This window comes from Dendrobates tinctorius, unplaced genomic scaffold, assembly GCF_039654945.1.
Source record: "Dendrobates tinctorius isolate UK_male_01 unplaced genomic scaffold, ASM3965494v1 ptg000003l, whole genome shotgun sequence".
In the NCBI taxonomy this organism is placed as follows: domain Eukaryota; kingdom Metazoa; phylum Chordata; class Amphibia; order Anura; family Dendrobatidae; genus Dendrobates; species Dendrobates tinctorius.
The window spans coordinates 79197647-79217703 of NW_027361671.1; the positions used below are offsets into that span (position 1 = coordinate 79197647).

The following is a 20057-nucleotide window of genomic DNA, read 5'->3' on the forward strand; positions in this document are numbered from 1 at the left end:
TTTCTTTGGATACTTTGTTATACCATGCACTATTATCTCAAGCCATAGGTATAAAAGATCGAGTTGAGAAGAGATCCATGTTAAAATTCTATTTTATTGGTACACATATAATTAAAAGAAGTGCCATTTGTCCAAGAAATGCCAGTAGTAATATCAACAGACATTAGTGATTAATTAATTTTGTTATACCATGCCTGAGAGAGAAACCTAAGTAGTCTTAAGGGCCCGTTACACATAGCGATATCGCTAGCAATATCGCTATAACGCAGCAGCGATATTGTGTTGTGACGCAGCAGAGATATTGTTAGCGATATCGCTACATGTGATACTTACCTCCGAACGGCTCCCCCCTGGTTACCGCTGATTGCGTGAGAACGTCCTGGGCCGTTTCTCGTCATCTGCTTCCTGCTGGGCTTCCTGCTGTGGCGACGAGCGACGCGTGGACGCGGGCGGGAGGATGTCTTCATCGCCACGTCTGACAGGCAAGTAGCGACCCCCGTCCCCAGCGATGTCGCTGGTGAGATCTGCCTGTGTGGCAGCTCACTAGTGACCACTTAGCGATGCACCAGCGATCCTGACCGGGTCATATCGTTGTCGGGGTCGCTGGTGCATCGCTAAGTGTAGCGGTACCCTTACTTTGTAATCTTCCTTATTTTTTTTTGTTAACATTAAGAGGTACCTAGATTATTATTTTGTTTCTCCCAATGAGAACAATCAATCTTTTTTTCAACTGGCTAACATGGTACCAAAACCCTTTTTTTCTTTTATTGATGGGACAATCACTTAGCAGGTAAACTGGAAGTGATAAATATATGAATATCTACAGTATTTCATTTGAACAATTATTTGTACATTTTTTTAGACTTACCAATGCAGTTCTTTCCGTCAACTGTGAGTTCATAACCTTCATTACACAAACAGATGAAGGAACCGATATTATTAAGGCACCCGCCATTTCTGCACACCTGACCAGGGAAGGAGGTACATTCATCGATATCTGTGAGTAAAATGGAAGGTATTAGACAAATGAAGACGAGTACTGGTTAGGTTACAAACGACAGCCTGCAGTCTGCTGAAAAGTCTGAGGCAATGACGTTATAATTTCCTCATTGCAAGTTCTTATTGGATCACTTGAACTTCTCTGATGGCTGATTTTGGGGAAAAAAGGTCAAGAATGTTAGTTTTAAACTGTAAACAGATACTGATATCTCTCCATTGGAAGCATGCTTGACCAAGTTGACAAAATTTTTTTCTCCAAAAATCTCAGCAATGTTTGGAGTGTACAGTTAAAATAAGACACATTCTTTCATTTACAGTCTCTCCTAGAAACATATAAAATGCTATGGCTAGCACTATCCACATAAAAATCTATCAGGGCGCCATTACAGCTACTCAGACTCATCATTGTAAAAAAGAACTTACCCATACAGTCATTATTATGAGTAAGCTCAAATCCAGGGTAGCAGAGACAGTTATATGATCCCACGGTGTTTTTACAAGTTCCGTTTCCGCATGGCTGACGCTCACATTCATCAATATCTGCCAAAGAGATACACTTGAAACAAGAGGAAACATTTTTCCTGCTTTGGGTAAAGTTAGTGCGTTGTCAGCTGGAAAATGTTTTTCAGAAATACTGGTTGGATAACATGAAGGCAGTTGTAGTCCAATGATAACTCACTCTCTACAAAATGTCTTCCGCTACTAAACTGCTGCAGGGGGCTTGTAAAGTGTCAATAGTCACAAATTCACTTACTTATAAAGAAATGGATGATAGCACAATTTTTGCTCCTCTATGAGCCCAGCAATATACTATAAGAAGCAGATAGAAAATTACCCATGCACATTGTCCGATCCTGAGAGGCTTTGAAGCCATTGTTGCATATGCAGCGATAACTGCCAAGCGTGTCTTCACATGTGCCATGACTGCAAACATTGGGAATTTCCAGACATTCATTGCGATCTGTAAAATGGATTTACATGAAAATTACATGCTAAAAAAACAATGGGATACTGGTACAACCCTCAGGGTTACGTGAGCTAACGGAAACAAAAATTCCCTTTGCAAATAAATTGAATGCTGAATTTGTCTTGAATCCTTTCTACAAAGACATGAGCTGTGTGAGAAGCTAAAACCTAGGATTGATTCTATGAGCACGACAATTTCTCTCTTAATTTTTAATAGCTGCTTTACATTTATAAATCTGTATTTGAGTATCTATCTATCTATCTATCTATCTATCTATCTATCTATCTATCTATCTATCTATCTATCTATCTATCTATCTATCTATATGTAAATACACAAGTATACAGTGGCTTGTGAAATTATTTACCCCCTCTTTCCCTTGGCATTTTTGTGCTTTGCTACCTCACATCCTGGATTTTTGTTTAGGGTTTGCATTAGTTTATGCCTACAAGTGTGAACATGAGGTTTTCTTTTTTTTGTGAAGCAAACAACTTATAGGACAAAATTACTGAAAACTTCAGTGTGCATAAGTATTCACCCCCATCCCAAAAGTCAGTACTTTCTAGAGCCACATTTTGTGGCAATTACAGCTGTAAGCTGCTTACGACAAGTCTCTCTGAGATTTCCACATCTTGCCACTGGGATTTTTGCTCATTCATCAAGGCAAAAATGATCCAGCTGCCTCATATTAGATGGTGTTCTCTGGTGAACATGAATCTTGAAGTTTGACCACGGATTCTCAATTGGATTAAGGTCTAAGCTTTGACTAGGCTACTCCAAAACATTTACATGTTTCCCCTCAAATCACTCGAGTGTTGCATTATCAGTATGTTTGAGTCATTGTCATGCTGGAAGGTGAACCTCTGTCCCAGTCTCAAATCCCTGACAGACTGAATCAGGTTTTGCTTAATAATATCCCTGTATTTCATATCATCCATCTTCCCCTCGACTCTGACTATTTTCCCTGTCCCTGCTGCTGAAAAACTTCCCTGCAGCATGATGCTGCCACCACCATGTTTGACTGTGGGGGATAGTGTTCTTGGGGTGATGAGCTGTGCTGGTTTGGTGCCAGACAGTATTTACCTTGGTGGCCAAAAATTCAATTTTGGTCTCATCTCACCACATCACCTTCCTCCGTACATTTGTGGGAGTCTTCCACATGTCTTTAGGCAAACTCAAAATGAGCCTTTAATTTTTTTATGTAAGTAAACGCTTTTTTTTCTGCCCACTCTTCCATAAAGACCACCTCTATGGCATGTATGGCTTAGGCCTGTTTCACACTTCAGTTTTTTGTGTCAGTTAAAATCCGCCAAAAAGGCGGAAAGCGGATCCATTCCTAACTGATGTGAATGGATGGCACCGGATCCGTTTTTTTTGACTGATCTGCCGAATGAAGAATTTTAAAGGAACCGCTGCTCGGGAAGGAGAGACAGAGAGAGAGAGATTTTTTTTCCTCTGTCCGCCAGAAATGATTTCAGGGTTAAATTTCCTCCTGACTTCATTCCTCCGGGCATGCTCTCTATAAAAATGCGGATCCTGCAGTACAAAAAAAGTTACATGGTCCATCCAGGCATCTCGGTGGACGCAAAAAAATTGACGGATCCGCAAAAAAACGGATCCAACGGTTGGACATCCGTCAAGATCCGCCGGTAATGCAAGTCAATGGGGAAAAAACGGATCCGCCAAAAAAAATGGCTGATCCTTTTTTTGCAAAAACGGCGGATTTTGACTGATGGTCAAAAACGGAAGTGTGAAACAGGTCTTATTGTGGTCATATGCACAGATACTCCAGTCTGTGCTTGGGAACTCCATAGCTCCTTCAGGGTTACCTTTCGTCTCTGTGCTGGTTATTATTATTATTATTATTTATTGTTCTAGTGCCATTTATTCCATGGCGCTTTACATGTGAGGAGCGGTATACATAAAAACAAGTACAATAATCTTAAACAATACAAGTCATAACTGGTACAGGAGGAGAGAGGACCCTGCCCGCGAGGGCTCACAATCTTCAAGGGATGGGTGATAATACAGTAGGCGAGGGTAGAGCTGGTCGTGCAGCGGTTTGGTCGATCGGTGGTTACTGCAGGTTATAGGCTTGTCGGAAGAGGTGGGTCTTCAGGCTCTTTTTGAAGGTTTCGATGGTAGGTGAGAGTCTGATATGTTGTGGTAGAGAGTTCCAGAGTAGGGGTGATGCGCGAGAGAAATCTTGTATGCGATTGTGGGAAGAGGAGATAAGACGGGAGTAGAGAAGGAGATCTTGTGAGGATCGGAGGTTGCGTGCAGGAAAGTACCGGGAGACGAGGTCACAGATGTATGGAGGAGACAAGTTGTGGATGGCTTTATATGTCATGGTTAGGGTTTTGTAATGGAGTCTCTGGGCAATTGGGAGCCAGTGAAGGGATTGACAGAGGGGAGAAGCTGGGGAATAGCGGGGGGACAGGTGGATTAGTCGGGCAGCAGAGTTTAGAATAGATTGGAGGGGTGCGAGAGTGTTTGAGGGGAGGCCACAGAGCATGAGGTTGCAGTAGTCAAGGCGAGAGATGATGAGGGCATGGACTAGGGTTTTTGCAGATTCTTGGGTGAGGAATGAACGGATGCGTGAAATATTTTTGAGTTGAAGTCGGCAGGAAGTGGAAAGGGTTTGGATATGTGGTTTGAAGGAGAGATCAGCGTCAAGGATTACTCCGAGGCAGCGAGCTTGTGGGACTGGGGAGAGTGGGCAGTCATTTACTGTAATTGATAGGTTCGTAGGGGGGGTCACGTGAGATGGGGGAAAGATGATGAATTCTGTTTTGTCCATGTTGAGTTTCAGATATCTAGTGGAGAAGAAGGATGAAATAGTGGACAGACATTGAGGGATTCTGGTTAGTAGGGAGGTGATATCTGGTCCAGAGATGTAGATCTGTGTGTCATCAGCATAAAGATGATACTGAAAGCCATGAGATTCTATGAGCTGTCCCAGGCCAAAGGTGTAAATAGAGAACAGCAGGGGCCCAAGGACTGAACCTTGTGGGACTCCGACAGATAGGGGGCGAGGTGAGGAGGTGGTGTGTGAGTGGGAGACGCTGAATGTCCGGTCTGTTAGGTATGATGAGATCCAGGAGAGGGCCAAGTCTGTGATGCCGAGGGATGAGAGGGTCTGTAATAATAGGGAATGGTCCACTGTGTCAAAGGCAGCCGACAGGTCCAGGAGGAGGAGGACAGAGTAGTGTCGCTTGCTCTGGTTCTCTGAGTAATACCCTCCTTGCCCAGACTGAGAGATTTGGCGGGTGGCTCTCTCTTGGCAGGTTTGTTGTGGTACCATTTTCTTTCCATTTGATGATAATGGATTGATGGTGCTCCAGGGGATCATCAGAGATTGGGATTTTTTTTATAACCCATACTGACTTATACTTCTCAACAACTTTGTCCCTGACTTGTTTGGAGAGCTTCTTGGTCTTCATGATGTTGTTTGTTTAGTGGTGCCTTTGCTTAATGGTGTTGCAGCTTTTGTGGCCTTTCAGAATAGGTGTGTATACTGGCAGACCTTGTGACACTTAAATTGCACACAGTTGGACTTTCTTTCGCTAAGCATGCGACTTATGAAGGTAGTTGCTTGCACGATAAATTTTTAAGGGCTTCATAGCAAAAGGTGTGAATACATATGAACATTAAATTTTGTAGTTATTTTTTTCCATAAATTTACATTTTGTCTATATTTTTCTCACTTTACTTCACCAACTTAGACTATTTAGGGCTGAGGCATCACACTCAAATTGGATTATGAAAATATTTAAACATAGGTTGTAATGAAAAAAAAGGTAAAAATCTAAGGGGTTAAATACTTTCACAAGCCACTGTAGTTTTATATATACTCATATATACATGTATATGTGGTGCCCCCAGGAGTACAGTTGCCACAGTGGCTTTGCCTTCCTCCAGGGGAGAGTAATGCCAGGCTTGGAGGCAATGATGGGTCTCTCTCACAGTCAATCCATACATGCAACACAGTTCCACTCCAGACCAGCAGGGGGAACTCTGAACCAGGATTAAGGGGAGGAGTGCTCTCTGAGGGCCAGGAGGAAGGGGTAGTCAGTTAGTCTGCGGAGGGTGAAGTGTGCAGACGTGGAGAGTGAAGCTGGAGGTTGAGCTGCGGAAGGAGAGCTCCCTCAGCTTGAGAGCGCATGAACTGGATCCTGGTCTCCACGGCTGTATGGATACTAACGGTCCTACAGCAGATACCAGAGGAGTAGGAGGCTGTAAATGCCCTACTCCCATCTAAGACTTGAGGCACAACAACAGCTTGGATAGAGAGCCAGGACTCAGAGAGGGAGAAGAGTCCCCGAGAGAGGCTACAGCTGTCTGCCGTGCAAGTAAGGTTGTTGGGAACATCTGACAGGAGGAACTTCAGATTAACTTAGTACTGAAGTGCTTCATTCAAACCAGCGTTAGGAAGGAGACTGCACAGCCCATCTGCTGAGAGAGAATCCCTGAGTTGCTTCCAGGCTAGCCTGCTCCGTTACCATCTGTAATCAGGACCCTGGACTGCAGTTATCAAGTAAAGGTACAGAAATTGCACCCGCTGTGTCTTGTCTGCTTCCTACCCTTACGGCACTGCTACATCCCCGTGCCCACCACTTCTACACTGCCCTGGGACTATAGCTTCACCTGTGGAAGCTTTTACATCCTTGCTGCACCCTACCATCAGTCCCAGTGGATCTGCATGCAGCGTTGGCTTAACACCTCCCTTGCCGAGCACCACAGGTGGCGTCACAAACTATTCCATTCCATGAACTACATTCCCCCATTACTTTGGCGCCCAGGACCACGGACAGGGTCACCGCTGCTGTGACACATTCCCCAGACACCGGCCCGGTACCGAGTACCCCACCCATATATATTAAAAGAGGCTTTTAAAATTACAATCATATACATATATTTATACATGTATACACTATATGTCTACAGTTTTGCAAGAGAATAAAAATGCTTTAAAAATAAAAGAGTTAATACTTTATTTTAAAATGAATGAAAAAATTAGTGAAAAAGCTAAATCAAATCAACATTTGGTTTGTCCCATCCTTGTCTTTGCTGGGGTCATATCATCATTTTCAGCTCTCTTTCTAATTCTTTACATTAAAAACATTAAAGAAAGTTGTTAATGACAATGGCAGTATATTTGAAGCTATTGCAGAATATATGTGGAGCTAATTATATGCTTTCATGATGGTATTGCATGATGTATAAGTATCTGATTATATTCCTCAGCATTGAAGACACCAAGAAATGGTGGAAGATGGCCAGCAGTGCCATCATCTCAGAACAGCCAGTGTGGCCCAGCTACAACCATCCACTATTCAGAGAAGTTTGGCTAAAGGAGGTCTTCATGTATGAATTGGTGTCAAAAAGCCATAACTTTAACATGGAAACTGTGATGGACACCGCACTGCACTTGCTCACTGAGCCAGTGCATGTGTCCTGAGGAAGACAGACTGTACTCAGAGATACCTGTGGAGCAGGGAAGCAGCAGAGAAGATTCGTGCTTCAGACCAACAGGACCTGAAGCACGTGACTGCTGGGGGCATGGCCTAAGCTCCAGAGAGCTAGGAGCTGTAGGAAAACTCCTAGAAGGGTAACTCCGGGATAAAGTTACCAAGGGGCATAGACAGAGACATAAACAGATCAGGCTGGGGTCAAAACACGAGATAGCACGACAGTACCAAAGGATGAGACAGAATGGATAGTCAGGACGTAGCAAGAAATCAGTAAAGCAGAACAGGCAAATACACTGTACCAAAACAGCAGACAAAATCACAACGAAGAGACGGACTGGGTCAAAACCAAACAAGCAACAAGATAACAGGCACAAGGCACACGTACGCAAGGGGTCAACTAACTCAGCTGAGGGCAGGAGTATAACTGACACCAGACCTAGGTCGAGTGGCAACTAAATAGCTGCCCTCTGCCAGAGAGAGGCAGAAACAATTAACCCCTGTCTGACCAGGATGGGCCAAAGACAAAACCCCATCCTGGATCATGACAGAAACAAAGCAAAGGTACCCAACTACACACAAAAATATAAGAATCGAGGTACATAAAAATGGCAGTATGTGCTTTAGAGTGATGAGTTAAACTTTGAAATGGCTGTAACAGAAGGCGGTTGTTCACAAAAAGGCTGGAGAATAATGAGTGTCTGTAGGCAACAGCGAAACATGGTGGAGGTTCCTTGTAAGTTTGGGGATGCATTTCTGGCAATGTAGCTAGGGATTTGGCTGAGATTAAAGTGTCCTGAATGCTGAAATATATAGTTAGATACTTATTTATCATATAAGAAAGGTGCCTGATTGGTTCATAATTTGTTCTACAGAGTGACAATGACCCTCAACATACAGCAAATTTCATACAGCGAAGAACTGTCTTCAGCTTAAAAAAGAACTGGGAGTCCAGGAAGTGATGATATGCCCCCCACAGTGCCCCGATATCAACATCACCGAGTCTGTCTGGGATTACATAAAGTGACAGAAGGATTTTCACAAGAGGACATCCACAGAAGATCTATGGTTAGTTCTTCAAGATGTCTGGAATAACCTCCATACTGAGTTCCTTCAAAAACTTTAGCAAGCGTATATAGAAAAAATGATGCTGTTTTGAAGGCAAAGAGTGGTCACACCAAATATTGGTTTCATTTAGATTTCTCTCTTGTTTGTTCAATTTGCATTTTGTTGATAAAAAAACTACTAAGACTTTCATTTTAATAAAACACTCTTTGCAGCATTCCTTTACACTTGACTATGCATGAACCGCCAAGCTCATTAATTGGCTTCAGCAGTGATGTGAGGTGTCAACATTATGTCACCACTGCAGCCAAAACAGAGCAGAGGCAGAAAACCGGCTCTAAATCTAGGGAAGATAATTTGTTTTCTATATTATGTGTATAAAAACATTTGGAGTCAATTCATTTCAATTATTTAGGGAATAATAAGGATCCTGATATATTTTATTCTAACAAAATACAAATTAAGACCCATTTGTCATGGCAGTTGCATACAAACAATGAGCAGACAATTTAACCCCTTAACGACCGCCGATATGCCTTTTAACGACGGTAGTTAAGGGTACTTAAACCACAGCGCCGTTAATTAACAGTGCTGTGGAAAAGGTGTATAACGCCCCCCAGAGTCGGATTTTCTGAGGGGTCTCGCCTGCCTTTTAGGTAGTTTTGATGTAAAAGGAAAATGCAGTTAGCAAGACTGGCATTACCTATCAATGCTATCTATCAGAATTTGACTAGTATATGACGGAAATATATCCAGCAGAGCAGTACTGGCTTCCATATACCCAGAAACCATTGTACTGATGTGAATATGGTTTTAAGGGGGTTCTCGAAGAAGGTAATCAAATTGTTCTTGCTGCATAATTTAAAATGCAGCCCATTTTAGTCATGTGTTAGAATGGAGGCTGGAGTCTGAAAAACACAGATCAAGATTTGTGCCCCAACTAACAGAAGAGTGGTATCATAAACACCTCATTAAGCCATCGCTGTAGGGCTGTTACGTGATAAGAAATAAATCTTCTTGCTAACTGAGAACAAAGGATTTTTTTCTTCAGGCTCAGACCTCCGTGCACACTTAACAGAAAAGGAAAAATAATTATTTCTTCCCCAGTCACAGCCCTAAAGGGGCCTTTACACATAGCGATATCGCTAGCGATATCGCTAAAGCGTCACAGATTTTGTGGCGCAGCAGCGATATCACTAGCGATATCACTATGTGTGATACTTACCTCCGACCAGCTCCCCCGCCGTCTGTCGCTGATCGCGCGAGATCGGCCGTGTCCATTTCTCGTCGGGCGCTTCCTGCTGGCGCCGACGAGTGACGCATGGACGCGGACGGAGGACGTCAGGATCGCCACGTCTGAAAGGTAAGTAACAACCCCTGCTGCGTCGCTACATCGCTGTGAGATCTACCTGTGTGGCAGCTCACTAGCGACCATTTAGTGATGCACCAGCGATCCTGACCGGGTCGTATCGTGGTCGGGATCGCTGGTGCATCGCTAAATGTAAAGGGGCCTTTACTCTGCTTTGTTTGCTCACTGAGATAAGTGTGTTTCCAATACTTCTCTTCTGTCAGTTGAGGCACATCGTGAACTGCGTTTCTTCAGACTACAACCCATCCTGACTCATGACTAGGATGGGTTGCAGTTTGAATTATCTGATGGGGCTAAGTTATCACAGTCTTGGATAACCCTTTTAAAATGGGTATATTTGAGACCCGTATGAATCATTTTGTCTCTAAGTACGACATTAGACAAAGTTGCATTATAAGATATGGTAATTAGAACGTGTTCACTTTTCCCTTTCTATTTCAAGTACTCTTAATTAAAATATTCAACAAAGGATAAGAATAAAATGGTTCTGAAAATATAATATACAATGTGTCCTTGTGAAATGTGTACTTGAACATAAACTGTATACAAAGTAATGAGTACCTTACCAATGCAAGCACCGTTGGGCAGAAGCTTAAACCCAGCTGAACATTCACAGCGGTAACTCCCAGGGCTGTTTAAGCAATCTGCATTTCTCTGGCAGAAATAATCACCGCTGGAGCATTCATCAATGTCTAAAATTTCAAGTAATACCACATTTAGTACAGACACAAATACAAAGGTTCTTTAATGACAAAGTCCAGATTTTTACTAAATAGAAAGGCTAATGAATAGTGTTGAGCATTCCGATACCGCAAGTATCGGGTATCGGCCGATACTTGCTGTATCGGAATTCCGATACCGACTTCCGATATTTTTTCAATATCGGAATTCGGCATCGGAATCGGAAGTTCAAAGTTGATTGACGGCCTGACGTCATCATGATGCGCGGTGTGTGCGCATCATGATGCGCCGTCATTTCGGGCCTTCCGGGGGTCTCTGCCGGCCTGCCGGGGGGCTGTGTGGACTGCCCGGGGTCGGTACCGGCCTGCCGGGGGGCTGTGCCGGCCTGCCGGTGGTCTGTGCACCCTGTGGGGGTCTGTACCGGCCTGCCGGGGGGCTGTGCCGGCCTGCCGGTGGTCTGTGCACCCTGTGGGGGTCTGTACCGGCCTGCCGGGGGGGCTGTGCAAGCATCGTCCGATGGGACTACAAGTCCCATCTGGCGATGCCTGCTACCATGACAGTGATTGACACATTAGCCAATGATGGGACAGTAGTAGTCCCATCATCCGGCTAATGTGTTAAATGTTAAAAAAAAAAAAAAAAAAAAAAAATACTACATACATACTACATACATACTACATGCTACATACATACTACATATATACTACATGCATGCTACATACATACTACATGCCACATACATACTACATATATACTACATGCATGCTACATACATACTACATGCTACATACATACTACATATATACTACATGCATGCTACATACATACTACATGCTACATACATACTACATATATACTACATGCATGCTACATACATACTACATGCTACATATATACTACATACATACTACATACATGCTACATACATGCTACATACATACTGCATGCTACATACATACTACATACATACTACATACATACTACATGCATGCTACATACATACTACATACATACATACTACATGCATGCTACATACATACTACATGCATGCTACATGCATGCTATATGCTACATACATACCACATACATACTACATACATACTACATACATACTACATGCTACATACATACTACATATATACTACATGCATGCTACATACATACTACATGCTACATACATACCACATACATACTACATACATACTACATACATGCTACATGCTACATACATACTACATATATACTACATGCATGCTACATACATACTACATATATACTACATGCATGCTACATACATACTGCATGCTACATGCATGCTACATACATACTACATACATACTACATGCTACATACATACCACATATATACTACATACATACAATACATTCATACAATACATACATAGACATACAGTACATATAACATAGAGTAACATACTTACCAATACTTGTCACATTGTTCCCCGAAGCCATTGTCTTTTCCGGAATAAATATTAACATAACAAACCACAAAAATACTCACCCACGATCCGAAGCAGTCCACGAGTGTGTCCCACGACGATCTTGGGTAGAGAACTGCAGCATCAGATGATGCTGCCGTTCTCTATGGGCTGCAGGAATCCAATGACGGAAGGTAGGTATCCTTCCGCACTGTATTCCTCCGCCACTTAAAAAAAAAAAAGTCCCTAGTCTCACTTTATGCCATTGCTGCGTGGGAAATTCCCACACAGCAATGGCATAAAGTGAGACTAGGGACTTTTTTTTTTTTAAGTGGCGGAGGAATACAGTGCGGAAGGATACCTACCTTCCGTCATTGGATTCCTGCAGCCCATAGAGAACGGCAGCATCATCTGATGCTGCAGTTCTCTACCCAAGATCGTCGTGGGACACACTCGTGGACTGCTTCGGATCGTGGGTGAGTATTTTTGTGGTTTGTTATGTTAATATTTATTCCGGAAAAGACAATGGCTTCGGGGAACAATGTGACAAGTATTGGTAAGTATGTTACTCTATGTTATATGTACTGTATGTCTATGTATGTATTGTATGAATGTATTGTATGTATGTAGTATATATGTGGTATGTATGTAGCATGTAGTATGTATGTAGTATGTATGTAGCATGCATGTAGTATATATGTAGTATGTATGTAGCATGTAGTATGTATGTAGTATGTATGTAGCATGCATGTAGTATGTATGTAGTATGTATGAAGTATTTTTTTTTTTTTTTAACATTTAACACATTAGCCGGATGATGGGACTACTACTGTCCCATCATTGGCTAATGTGTCAATCACTGTCATGGTAGCAGGCATCGCCCGATGGGACTTGTAGTCCCATCGGACGATGCCTGCACAGACCCCCGAAGCCTGCACAGACCACCGGCAGGCCGGCACAGCCCCCTGGAGCCTGCACAGACCACCGGCAGGCCGGCACAGCCCCCCGGCAGGCCGGCACAGCCCACCGGAGCCTGCACAGACCACCGGCAGGCCGGCACAGACCACCGGAGCCTGCACAGACCCCCTGGTAGGCCGGCACAGCCCCCCGAAAGGCCCGTACAGACCCCAGAGAGGCTGTACAAGGCAAAAACAGGGTTTTTCTTATTCCGATACCGGAAGTCCCATAGACTTGAATGGGACTTCCGGTATCGGAATCGGCGATACCGATACTTTTTTTAAAGATCGGCCGATCCATTCCGATCCGATACTTTGAAGTATCGGACGGTATCGCTCAACTCTACTAATGAATATAAAATAGATGGCTCATGCACCATTGGAAACCCTGTTATGGCTATTCATGAAAATGAAGTCTACAGTCAAATTACAGATGTGACTTTATCAGTTTCCACATATTGCTTTTTTGCAGTGTCATATGTCTGGTAAAACAACAGAATTATCTACACACATACTAACATTTATCCTTCCTATACCATGAAAGTTTCATTGCTGGACTCACCTTCGCAAACTAAAAGTAAATCATTATAGCTAAATCCTGTTGGGCATTCACAGCGGAAGCTGCCTATCTGGTTGATGCATACTCCATTGGCGCAAATTCCAGGAATCTCTTTACATTCATCAATGTCTAGAAAATAATTGGAGAAATAAATAAAGAAATTGCAACTGGATTATGATAACTTGTTTCAAACTAGTTTCTATATAATCCATTTTAATGTCTTACCTACAGCTTTACCAGTGTGTATATCAAAGGTGAATCCAGGGATTGTTCCACAAAGGTTTCTAAAATTAACTAGTTACATCAAAAGAAAGAGAAAAATTACATATATGATTATATTTTTGGCAGTTTTTATACAATAACAACTAGAAGTGTAGAAAACATTTAAGTTGTGTTCCACAGTTTCCTAATTGGTAAATTCCTAAACTATGAATATAGCCAAGATTGCGCATTCATTTTTGTCTTTAAGCTTTCTTCATAGAACTATACACTTGGTGCTAAATGCTTATTTGGCGCAAAAATATTCAGAATTGAGTTCTCAGTGGTTGATACCTTTTATGGGCTAGCTGAAAAGATGGTAACACATTGCAATATTTGGCTCAATAATTTTTTTCTGCATCAACCACAAACGTATACGCTTGGCTTTGCCGGTGTGGAGAGAGAAACAAAAGATTGGGAATGTTGAAATCCAGAATGCTCAATTCCTCTCTCCCCAACAGTTATTGTCTTAAGACAATTTTAAAATCAAGTATATGACCCACTTTAAAGAGGTTGTGTTGTGCGGGATTGAGATATTGATGACCTTTCTGTAGGATAGATTGTATTATGAGATCGGTAGGGTCCAACCCACGGTGCCTGCACTGATCAGATAAGAACTGCTCCTTCAACAGGCAGCGCATAGATATACCCATGTACTGCTATTTGGCTGCTGCCAGAGAGGTTTAGTGGTTTTCAGTTGATCTTGGGGGTGCCGGGTATTGGACCCCCACCAAGATCATATTAATGATCTATCCCACAGATATGCCATCAATATGTCAGTCCTGGACACCACTTTTAAATGAAATGGGGTTGTCTAGGACTGACATAATATTAAGTTACTTATAAAATGAAACATCAATTTAACAAGCATATTCAATATTTAGTGTTAAAACTCCCAGAGAAGTGATATGGCTAACCATTTTGATAGCCACACAATTTTCACAGAATTATGCAATAAAAAAATAAGTAAAATAAATCTCTTTGGTACAATAAAAGTTTGGACCTCTTCTTGTAACAGATGGAATTTTCTAGTTAATTTCACTGTTTCATCACGACTATTCCCATGTGGTGTAATAGAGAGGATCAGGCCATGCTATAGAATTCTTGTGCTTATAGTAAAGGACACTTTAAAAATGAAAAAATGTATTGGAAACTTTCTCTCTTTCATGAAATTAATCCTTCTTTATGCATCTTAAATCATCTTCGTAGACTAATAAACAGGCCTCTTGAAGTGGTATGACAGAATGAAGTAGTGTCTGCCCCATGGGAATTTTTAAGACTTCAACAGAAAAATCAGAAAATTTCTTGGCAGACTTGGCATATAGCTTGCTTCGGAACATTGCAACTTCCGAAACACTCCCTTTCTCCATGCTGATAATTAATTTACAAAGTCCATTACTGTAATTACAGAGTTATGTCTTAATCTCAATTGCATGAAGAATGCGCTTCCTATAAAGAGGTATTTTTCCAATTTGTAAGGATGCCTGCAACAGCTCGGAGTTTACTGCCAGCCACACAGTCATTGCTGTGGAATGTTAATAGATTCAATGTACAGTATGTGTACATGTGCGGAAACGATGACCATAAATGCAATCATTTGGACTAGAATTAGACTAAATAAAAATGAACTGTACTGCTATTAGAAATAAAAGGATCAGATGTTTTCGAAAGCTGAAAGCAATGGAAATTATATTCTCATCTACTATATATTACATATTCCCAGCAAATTTTGCTTGTCATTAAATTTCCTTATGCATAACATATACAGTATGTCTAAATACAATATTGAGGTATATGGATATCATCAAAGAGGGTCTTCAGCTTGGAACCCCCTCTATAAGTCAGAATGGACAGACAATCTAGCAGACCTTCATAACATGAAGAGCCATTATTTTAGTGACCGGACCAAATTTTTCAAATCTAATCACTGTCACTTTATGTGCTAGTACCTCTAGGACACTTCAACAGATCTAATTGATTTTGAGACTGTTTTTTCGTGACACATTTTTCGTGACACATTGTATGTTAATAGTCAATTTATATTGATATTGTCTGTGTTAATTTATAAAAATATCAAATTTGTCAAAAAAGTCCAAAAATTAGCAATTTTCAAACTTCAAATGATTATTCTATTAATCCAGACAGTTATACCACATAAAATAGTCATTAAATAACATTTCCCTTATGTCTGCTTTACATCAGCACCATTTTTAAAATATCCTTTTATTTTGTTAGGATGTTAGAAGGTTTAAAACTGTAGCAGTAATTTTTCATTTTTTCAAGGAAATTTGCAAAACTTACTTTTTTAAGGACCTATTAAGTTTTAGTGTGACTTTGGTGGACCTATATGTTGTAAAATCCCCAAAAGTGAGACCGTTTTAAAATCAGCACCCTTCAACGTATTCAAAACTGCTGTTATGTAGTTTATTAACCATTCGGCTGCATTTCAGGAATTAATACAAAATGGCATGACGGGAAGGAAAAATGTTATTTTTAACACTTAAATGTCGCTAACTTCGGAACAGGTCACTATAGCTGGCAGTCTCTAAGGCCATTATTTGTCTGGGAATTGGCATGGCAAACATCAGGACCACACAATCATTATCTCATGTTGTCAATAGGGTTAAAGAGGAAGCCCTCACACTCTGTTAACCATTTAGATTACATAGTCACTATTGACAGCAGCATCTAAGGGGTTAAAAAGCTATGGTTGGTGCCAACACTAATCAAGGCTGATGGAGCAAGGTGTCAGCTATAGTGTACAGTCAACAGCTGATGCATTTTCACCCGGCAGGGAATGCCATTGTCTGATATGTGAGGTCAGTAAAAAGATGTATTGGTGGTCACTAAGGCGTTCAAATGGTGAAATATATAGTTAGAATTGGATTGGATCAGCTAATTATGGGTATTTTACTTACAGTGGCATGTAAAAGTTTTGGCATCCCTGGTCAAAATTACTGTGAACAGTTAAGCAAGTTGAAGATGAAATGATCTCTAAAAGGCCTAAAGTTAAAAATGACACATTTCCTTTGTATTTAAGTCCAACAAAATATATTGTAATTTTTTGCATTTAAAAAATTACAAAAAGGACAATGGTCCTATGCGAAAGTTTGGGCACCCTTGGATATTTGTGCGTATTCACTATCATCGTTAGGAAAGGCCAGGTGATGCAAATTTCCCAGCTTTCTAAAAACCCAGCCTCCTCTAACCTTGTGCCAAAAAACATAAGCTATGGGTTCTTTTAAGGAGTTGACTAGCTGACTAGTGGAGGTCCACTAAGCAGGTGAAGGCTATAAGAAAGCAAAGTGTTTTCATGCTGCCCTTTCATCAGTTTGAAATGTAATTATGAAAATGGCAGCTAACCGAAACAGTGAAGGTCAAGATAAGGTCTGGAAGACCAAATACAATTTCAGTGATAGCTACTCGCAGGATTTCTAGGGAGGCCGGCTTGACTGTAAAAGACCTTCAGAAAGATTTAGCATACAATTTACCACATTTGTGGTAAATTGTTCTATTGTTCAGAGACACCTTGCAAATATGGTCTTCATGGAAGGGTCATCAGAAGAAAACCTCTCTGGCATCCTCACCATAAAATTCAGTGTCAGAAGTATGCAGAAGAACAACTAAACAAACCTGATGCATTTTGGAAACAAGTCTTGTGGACCAATGAGATTAAAATAGAACTCTTTGGCCATAATGATCAAAGGTACGTGTGGAGAAAAAAAGGCTCAGAATTTCAGGAAAAGAACATCTCTCCAACTATTATCCATTGGGGGAGGATAAATTAGGCTTTGGGTTTCTGTTGCAGCCAATAACATGGGGAATATTTCACGGATAGAGGGAAGAATGGATTCAATGAAATTTCAACAAATTCTTGATGCAAACATAACATTATCTGAAAAAAGCTGAAGTTGAAAAGATGTCTTCTACAAATGTATAATGATCCTAAACACACATCAAAATCCACAATAAACTACCTCAAAAGGTGCAAGCTGAAGGTTTACAATGGCCCTCACAGTCCCCTGATCTGAACATCATTGAAAATCTGTTGCTAGACCTCAAAATAGCAGTGCATTTAAGATATCCCAGGAATCTCACAGAACTGGAAGAATTTTCCAAGAAAGAATAGATGAAAATCCCTAAAAAAAATTGAAAGACTATTGGCAAGCTACAAAAAGCGTTTAAAAGCTGTGATACTTTCAAAAGGGGGTGCTACTAGGTACTAACCAAGTAGGGTGCCTACACTTTTGCATCAGGCCATTTTCCTTTTTGTAATTTTTAAAATGTTAAAGATGAAAATATATATTTGCCTAAAATACAAAGGAAGTGTGTCATCTTGAGCTTTAGGCTTTTTAGAGATTATTTAATTTTCAACTTGCTTAACTGCTCACAATAAGATAAGATAAGATAATCCTTTAATCGTCCCACCATGGGGAGATTCAGAGCATTACGGGAGCAAGGCAGGACCAAGTACAGATACAGATGCATAAAGGCATTACATTGACAGTAGGTAGGTACATATACGAAAAAAAAAGAAAATAACAGTAATTTTGATCAGGGACGCCCAAATGTTTACATGCCATTTTAGGTATGTATAACATTAGAGAGAAGAAGGTTCTAGGTGTCTATTTTCTACTGAGTTCATAAAGTCTGTCTAAGAATCACATACTTGCAAAACACCAGCCGTGGAGACACCATCACATGTTTCTCAACGCAAGCAATGACTAGCCAGGTCTTTCCCCGGGAGGGAACAACCACGGGAAGGGCAGTCACCAATGAAGGAAACCACCTATGCCAAAACATGGTATCCATCCACAGACAGCTGTTTCGGGGTATTGCCCCTCATCAGTGTGGAGTAGGAAACTGGCCAGTAGGAGCAATGCCTAGTAGAAGACTGTGAAAAATGAGGATGAATGAACTCATGGAGATCAACATCCAACACTGCGGAGACACCATCACATGTTTCTCAACGCAGTGATTCTAGGGCAATGCCCCCACCCTTATGGGAAATATGTAAATATATGCAAAACACAAGCTGCGGAGACACCATCGCATGTTTCTCAATGCAAGCAATGACTAGCCAGGTCTTTCCCCGGGAGGGAACAACCACGGGAAGGGCAGTCTCCAATGAAGGAAACCACCTATGCCAAAACATGGTATCCATCCACAGGGAAAATTGCACAACAACTTTTGGTGTCCAATTTCTCCTGTTACCCTTGGGAAAATAAAAAAATTGGGGCAAAAATATAATTTTTGTGGAAATAAATATGATTTTTTTTATTTTTAGGGCTCTACGTTATAAACTTCTGGGAAGCACTTGGGGGTTCAAAGTGCTCACCACACATCTAGATAAGTTCATTGGGAGGTCTAGTTTCCAAAATGGGGTCACTTGTGGGGGTTTCCACAGTTTATGCACATCAGGGGCTCTCCAAACACGACATGACACCCGCAGACCATTCCATCAAAGTCTGCATTCCAAAATGTCACTACTTCCCTTCCGAGCCACGATGTGTGCCCATCCAGTAGTTTTCTCCCAAATATGCAGTATCAGCATACTCAGGACAAATTGGACAACAACATTTGGGGTCCACTTTCTCATGTTACCCTTGAGAAAATAAAAAAATTGGGGACTAAAAAATCATATTTGTGGAAAAAATCTGATTTTTTTATTTTTACACCCGGGCGTTATAAACTTCTGTGAAGCCCTTGGGGGGGTTCAAAGTTCTCACCACATATCTAGGTAGGTTCCTTGGGGTGTCTAGTTTCCAAAATGGGGTCACTTGTGGGGAAAATTGGACCTGAAGTAATTTTTTGTGGAAAAAAAGTTAAATGTTCATTTTTTTTAAACATTCAAAAAATTCCTGTGAAGCACCTGAAGGGTTAATAAACATCTTGAATGTGTTTTTTTTGAGTACTGTCAGGGGTGCAGTTTTTAGAATGGTGTCACTTTTGGGTATTTTCTATTATATAGAGCCCTCAAAGTGACTTCAAATGTGATGTGGTCCTTAAAAAAATGGTGTTGTAAAAATGAGAAATCGCTGGTCAACTTTTAACCCTTATAACTGCCTAACAAAAATTGTTGCAAAATTGTTCTGATGTGTAAAGTAAACATGTGGTAAATATTACTTATTAAGTCTTTTGTGTGCCATATCTCTGTGATTTAAGGGCATAAAAATTCAAAGTTGGAAAATTGCGACATTTTCAAAATTTTCATCAAATTTCCATTTTTTCACAATTAAACGCAAGTTATATGAGTGAAATTTTACCACTAACATGAAGTACAATGTGTCAGGA

At 41.0% G+C, this 20057-nt stretch overlaps 1 protein-coding gene across 1 annotated transcript in view; it reads right to left on the reverse strand.

Annotated features, from left to right (window-relative positions):
* FBN2 (fibrillin 2) overlaps positions 1 to 20057 on the reverse strand; it is a 378197-nt gene that overhangs the window by 38227 nt on the left and 319913 nt on the right. The window contains exons 42-47 of the mRNA XM_073557740.1: positions 13731 to 13799; positions 13509 to 13634; positions 10438 to 10563; positions 1835 to 1960; positions 1423 to 1539; positions 869 to 997 (exon numbers count right to left, since the gene is read on the reverse strand). Of these exons, the coding sequence (XP_073413841.1) occupies positions 869 to 997; positions 1423 to 1539; positions 1835 to 1960; positions 10438 to 10563; positions 13509 to 13634; positions 13731 to 13799 (693 nt within the window). The remainder of the gene's footprint in view (positions 1 to 868; positions 998 to 1422; positions 1540 to 1834; positions 1961 to 10437; positions 10564 to 13508; positions 13635 to 13730; positions 13800 to 20057) is intronic.